This window comes from Mesocricetus auratus, unplaced genomic scaffold (assembly GCF_017639785.1).
Source record: "Mesocricetus auratus isolate SY011 unplaced genomic scaffold, BCM_Maur_2.0 Super-Scaffold_100707, whole genome shotgun sequence".
In the NCBI taxonomy this organism is placed as follows: Eukaryota; Metazoa; Chordata; class Mammalia; order Rodentia; family Cricetidae; genus Mesocricetus; species Mesocricetus auratus.
Window position 1 is genome coordinate 3,421,921 of NW_024429269.1, and position 6,897 is coordinate 3,428,817.

General features: G+C 43.3%; 1 protein-coding gene across 2 annotated transcripts in view; it reads right to left on the bottom strand.

Moving 5' to 3' along the window:
• Ints9 (integrator complex subunit 9) overlaps nt 1-6,447 on the bottom strand; it is an 88,621-nt gene extending 82,174 nt beyond the window's left edge. For both annotated transcript variants that reach the window (XM_040740737.1, XM_005075256.4), the window contains exon 1: nt 6,172-6,447. Coding sequence is in view for 1 of the 2 variants with exons in the window: in XM_005075256.4 (XP_005075313.2) it covers nt 6,172-6,180 (9 nt within the window). In the remaining variant the exon portion in view is untranslated. The remainder of the gene's footprint in view (nt 1-6,171) is intronic.
• Between the last annotated feature and the right edge of the window lie 450 nt (nt 6,448-6,897).

Consider the following 6,897-nt stretch of genomic DNA (forward strand, 5'->3'; position numbering starts at 1 on the left):
TGAGCTTGCACCCTTCCTGCTTGTGAGTTGTCACATACACATTGCTGACCATTAGAGAAAAGAGTAAAGGGCTATGACTACCAAGGTAGCCACTCAGGCAACGTGTAACATGAAAGGGGCCACTTTATCAGAGCAGCACTGGCTTAGCTGAGGAACCACAGTAGCAGATGCCCCCGCCCCCAATCCATATTCAACTATTGCTTACTAGGAAAAAAATTCTGTCATCTATATAGTTTTTGCCTTGGTAACAACAACAAAAGACCCCCAGTTCTTTAGTGAAACAGTTTAGGATTCTGAAATGTAAAATGTCTAGTTTTTACAGGGCACTACCATACAAGGTGTGTTGCATGTGCAACACAGGGTTTTTTCCAGAGCTTGAGAAAACAAAGAAAGAAAAACACCTATCTTACTGGGCTGTGATAAAAAGCACACATTTCAAAAACCACAGCATGACAGTACACCAGAGGGACACAGGGGGGCGCACTAATCAACGGGTGAGGAGAAATGGGAATGCCTGAAATCAGCTTGACATTTTAACAGTCAAACTGCAACACAGGCAGCAAACTCTGGGGAGATTTAAAGGACTATCATTTACTGAAAAAGATGTTCTGTTCCTGATTCAAGTTCAAGGGAACCAAAGAATCTGTCACTCTGTCAAGGAGAAAATCAACCACACTGGTAGCCTCTAATGAATTGTTAAATGACCTTGGAGGAGTCACTGTTTTAAACAAAGACTTTGAATGTAATCCACAACTGCACTTGGCGTCCTGCTTGTCCTCCAGTGAATTGGTCCATCAATCTGGTTCCTTGTTCTATCTGTTTTCCCTGGAGTAATGGTGAGTTAAGCTTGAACAGGTAAAAATGGAACAGTTTTGCACAAAGAGAAGCCTAGAAATTGGTCGTAGTCTGTGGCTTTTCTGAGTTTTAAATTTTAAATAAAACAGCAGTATAGAATTCCCTTCTTGGAATTCAGTAAGTACAGTATAATGGACAGCAAAACAACTTCCTTTCAGGACTTTAACAAGAGAGTGACAACAGCTGTCAAGAGTCAGGAATGCAGAGGCCAGGCACCTCACTCACAAGAGTACCACATTCAAGTTTGTGTTTCAGCAAAATGGTAAGTTAATTCCATGCACAGCTCTTTGCATAGTTACAGGGGAATGTGTTGAAACTTTGAATGTTAAGGATATACTGTGGCTGCATAATAAATGACTGTGGACTGGGCAAGCTGGAAGAATCTGTTGGTCGCTGGGACTACATCAGAAGGATCCTGCATTCCTGAACCCCATACATGTTCATTCACTTTCATCTTCACTTACTTGAATGACCAGATGCCTGGCCACTGTGTTTCAAGCTCACTTGATGTCAGTCTGCTCAGTACATTTTATGGCTATTTGCTAAAGACTTTGGTGACTTCTTCCCAGAATAGGCTGAACTGAACTCTAGGGTATATCTATTAGGTTCAACGTATACTAAAAAGTAACTGTGCTCTAAAATGTGTCAATTTAGAAGATATACTTTCAATTTCTATCTCTCCTAAAATGATTAATTAGAAACACCAATGAATTTATTTTGTTAAGCACAGCTTCCAGAATAATGCATATTATAATATTGGTAGTCATTAAATCCTTCGAGTCAGTTACTAGGAACTCTTCAGATATTTTTATGGCACTCAATGTCTTAAGTGTGTATGTGCAAGGAGCTGGAGAGGTTGCTCAGTGGTTAGAGCACTGTTGCTCTTCCAGAAGACCTGACCTAAGTTTGACTACTAGCACCAGGATAGCTCACAATTGTTTATAAATCCAGTTCCTGGGGACTCAATACTCTCTTCTGTCCTACTCGGGACCAGACATACACATGGTGCACAGACATGTATGGGGAGAAACACTCATACACACAAAAATAATACATTTTTACAAAGAAAATGATGTGAAAGGGGCTAGAGAGATGGCTCAGTGGTTAAGGGCACTTGCTGCTCTTGAAAAGGACTGGGGTTTGGTTCCCAGCACCCACACTGGGTGGCTTATAACTAATTCCAGAGGGTCCAACTTCCTCTTCTGGACTCTGTGGGCTCCCGAATAAACATGTGCACATACAGATAAGCAGGCACACTCAAGGACATAAACACAAATAAATAAAGATGTCGAAAAAGAAAGTGACGTGCAAGGGTAGAAAACTAGAGACCCTATCACAGAAGCTATGGAGCACACGGAAAACAGACAAAAAGCCAACTGAGCTGAAGCGTCAGCTGACACCCTCCACCCCAGCTCCAGAAGACAGAGTCAGGTAGGGAATTGCAGGCTAGCACGGGCTTCAGAGTTCCTGTTTCAAAGAAAGACAAAACCTAAAGAATGCTGGTTTCACTCAGTTGGTACGACATGGGGCCTGTTAGTATTACAAAGGAAGTCTTGTTGTTTATTTGTTCTTGAGACAGGGTTTCTCTGTGTAACCCTGGCTATAGACCAGGTTGGCCTTGAACTTACAGAGATCCACCAGCCTCTGCCTCCCAAGTGCTGGGATTAAAGGATTGCACTGCCTGGTCTACAAAGGAGGTTTTAAAACCTTAGTTGGTTTTTAAATAAGTTTTTAAGATGATGTCTTACCATCTCAGGCTGGTCTGGAACTTGAGATCCCTCTGCCTCTGCAGTAACAGGATTACAGATGTGTACTACTACGCTCAACACCAATAATGCTTTTAAAGATTGCAACCTGCCGGGCGTTGGTGGTGCACGCCTTTAATCCCAGCACTGGGGAGGCAGAGGCAGGCGGATCCCTGTGAGTTCGAGGCCAGGCTGGACCGACAGCCTCCAAAACAGAGAAACCCTGTCTTGTAAAACCAAAAAAAAAAAAAAAAAAAAAAAAAAAATTGCAACCTAAACCCTAAACAAACTGCAATTTAAATTTAACGTATCTCAGTTTGCACTCCTCTAAGAGTTGATGTAGCACTGTGATGCTTCTGACTCTGCCCCCACTGAGCAGTGGACTCTTAAGCCAGGGAGACATGGATTCAGACCCCGCTCTTTGACTTTTAATTTGTTTAACTTGGAGTCTCTTCCTTCGCTTCCCAGAAACTCACATTTTTAATTTGTAAAATGGAATTCTATCACCTAGATCAAAATATGTATTGTGCCAACACTCAGTGCACTGCCTGTCACACAGTGCCTGCTCTGTAAAAGGCAGCCATCAGGGCTGGAGAGGTGGCTCAGGGGTTAAGAGCACTTCTTATTCTTGCAGAAGACCTGGGTTGAGCTCCCAGAACCCATCGTTTGATTCACAACCATCTGTAGCTCCAGCTACAGGGGACCCAGTGGCCTCTTCTGGCCTCTATGAAGACTGCGTGCACCTGGTGTGCAGACTTAACAAGCAAAACATCCACCCCCCCCACACAAAATAAAAATACACTTTTTAAACAGTAGAATTATTATTTTTACTCAGGTTACTGTTTATTATAATCTCAAATTCACCCTTTATCTCTCTCCCCGCATTTGCACAGACCTTGGCAGTCTTTGGGAAATTATTCATGTAGCAGTGAAGTCAAACTATGTCTTAAGTCTCTGGGAGTACAACATCTACATTGCGGGGGGGGGGGGGGGGCAAACACAAAGAAATAACTGTAAGTTCAACAAGCAGGAGGTGTGCCATGAAAACACGTACCAGGGTGGTCTGATATAAGAAAATGTTATTTAAATAGTGTCCTGAAATGTGAAGACATTAAATAAGAAAAGACAAAATGGTAGGCAAAGTAACATATTTAAATTCCCAGAGACAAAGAAAACAGTAGACTCAAAGAACTAGAAAATGACCTACAAGATCTGAATAAAAACATTAATGGCGAAGGCTCCTTAGACTACATGTAGAGATATAAGCAGGACCATATTCTTCAGGGTCAAGTTAACCAAGTTAAAGATAGTGAGTTTGTCTGTAAGGCAAAAGAAACTACTAAGGTGATTCTTACGGGATTCTGCAATTGAAAAACAATGTTGAAATTCCTCAGAAGAGAATAAACTCTTCTGAGAGGTCAAGACTAAATGCAGGGAGGCAGTTTAGAAGGTGCTCTAGTTTGCTAAATGTAGTGGCATACACCTTTAATCCTAGCACTCGGGAGGCAGAGACAGGAGGATTTCTGTGAGTTTAAGGCCAGTCTGATCTACAGAGCTAGGTCTAGGACAGCTAGGGCTATACAGAGAAATTCTGTCTTGAAACAAGCAAACAAATAAAAAACAAAATAAAAAAGGAAAAAAACAAATAAAACACAACAAAAACATACACCTTGCCAAAAGGAAGGAAGAAAAGGGTTTAATTGGCTTATATATTCTGATCACAGTCCATCATCAGGGAAGTTAGGGAAGGAACTCAAACAGGACCCTGCAGGCAGGAACTAAAACAGAGGCTACAGAGTAACAACTTACTACTTGCTCTCCATGCCTTGCTGAGCTTGCTTTCTTATCAGCTTCAGGAACATCTGCACAGGGACAACACCACAACTGTGGGTTGTGTCCATTCATATCATTCATCCATCAGGAAAATGCTCTACAGTCTTAATAGAGGCATTTCCTCAATTGAGGGCCATCTTCCCAGATTGAAATACAAAAACACAAACTAATCAGGACAGAAGGTCTTACTGAATTTCAGTGGCCAAGTGAAACAAACCACCTCAAAAGCAGTATTAGTAAGGAGATAGAAAAACAGACCTATTCAAGAAATTTCCATTAAGGGAACAGCATCATAGTAAGGGGGAAAGAATCGATGAGAGATGTGGCTATCCCCATGAGCCATGTGGGGGAAAAGCACTTCGGGAAGTCTCATCTCAAAAACATGAACGTGTTGAATAACATATGCATGTTTCATGATGTAACTCATTATCCCCATGCTGAAGACCAAACCCAAAGAATGCATCATGCATTCTAGCCAAACCTGCTGCCCCTAACTCCACATTCCTAAAGCAGTGCACAGTGGTAAAACTTAAGGGCATGAGAAATTTATTAAAACCCTTTGGTGGGCACAGCACACAAACTTAACCTATTGAGAAACTATTTTTGAAACCACTTTGATGTATGGACAGTAATCGTGCATTACAGATCACTTATTTTTCAACTATTGAATTAATTATGGAATCTACACTTGGTTTGAAATTGAAGAGAGAGGGAGTGTTAATTAGACTGCTTCCTTTCCCTGATGTCAGCTTTTGATTCTGAAAGTAAAAGGCTAATTTTTCGTTTGTTCCTTTCCCATTTTAACCTTGCATGTAAATCAAGCAAGAGGATTTTATGAGTAAAGCAAAAAACAAACAAAACAAAAACCATAAACTCTGATACACTCATAAAAGTTGTTCTGGAATAAGCATCTGCACACCACTTCCTTCTCAAACAGAACCGACCAAATATGCCTCACTCTTCATTGAGGACATCTACCTCCATGTAGCAATTATGAAGTTCTACAATAAGTTGGCAGTGACAATATGGGGTCTAAGAGGTTGAGAGCAAGCATTTCACACCTGCTTTCAATTTCCTTATTACTCTAATACTTATGCCATTACACTTGAATAAGACAAACTGTTAGAATGGCATGCTTAGTAAAATGGCTCAAAGCAAAGATCTGAGAAGTCTGCCTAACTCCAGGGTTTGAGCTTTGCCTCACAGTGACTTCTCCAGAAAGCGTGTTCCAACTAGAGCTGCTTATTTCACGCAGGTCCTAAACTGGAATGCTTCAACACTGCTCTGGCTAAACCCTTCACGGGCACCCTCTAGCACCGCTTTCTCATAATTCGAAAAGCAGTTAGGAGTAGCAGGACATTTAATGAGTAATGCCTGAGTGGGAATCCACTTAAGAGCCCATCTAGTGGAAAGAAGCGGATGACTTATTACAACTCTCAGGTGGGCGCTGAGAAACACGACCAAATCAAAGTTTTTGAGTTCATCCTTTGCTCGAGGATGAAGAAATGCAATATTCAACTTCACGTTTGGCCAAAGGGACCTACCACACAGCCTGACAAGTGTGGGGTGTATGCGAGAGGGAATTCAAATCTCAACTGCAAAATCCAGCTTGCCACAGTTCACCTCACTTTAGTTTTCTATCTGCTGACTTATCTCTGCGACAAGTCATGGTGGAGGCCACAGAGTCCAAAGGGACACAGCATTACCTTTGCCCTCTGACTTAGGAGCGGAAACTCACCAGTTTCATATCGGAGTTTTGGTTGTTCAGCACCAGTCTCTTCACTTCTCAAAGCAAGGAAGCGTTTTCCGGTTCAATCTCCGCCGCCGAGAGCATCGCGGGACTTGGAGTTTTCCCTTCTCACGCATTTTCCGGAGCATCACGGGAAATGTAGTTTTACTGCAGGCATTATGGGACCTGTGAGCGCCTTTCCTTTTCCTCCCCTTTCTCTCTAAACGCCTCCTTCTGTCCGCTTAAATTCGTCGCCGCCGCCAATTCATCCTTCCTTTCCATTCCAGAATGAAATCATGACCCCCATTCCGAGCTGGAATCCATGTTATTCTGGGATATGTAGTCCACAAGGCTCCAGTTCCCGGCTCCCCCTCTTCCCTGTGGGAAGGCGTATGGGCGCAATGCCTGCTGGAAGCTGTAGTTCCCTGGGGCCTCAGACCCCAGGCTCTGCGCTTTTCCTCTAGGGAACCGGAAACTACAACTCCCAGGGATGCCCGGCGGCAGCAGGTGGGAGCGGGGCTGTTGCTATCAATATGGCGGTTGTCAGCCAGACAAAGACAGTCAGTCTGATGTGATTGAGACAAGCGAGGTTTTCAGGGGGAGACTGAGAGATAGGGGGCTACCCTCCCCCCTCTGCTCTTCCTGCCCGGGCCTGGAGCCCTCCTCAGCCCCTCCCGCAGGGCGCCCCGCGGTGAAAATCCCCTCCCCCTCCCGTTTTCCTCCTCCCTCCCTCCC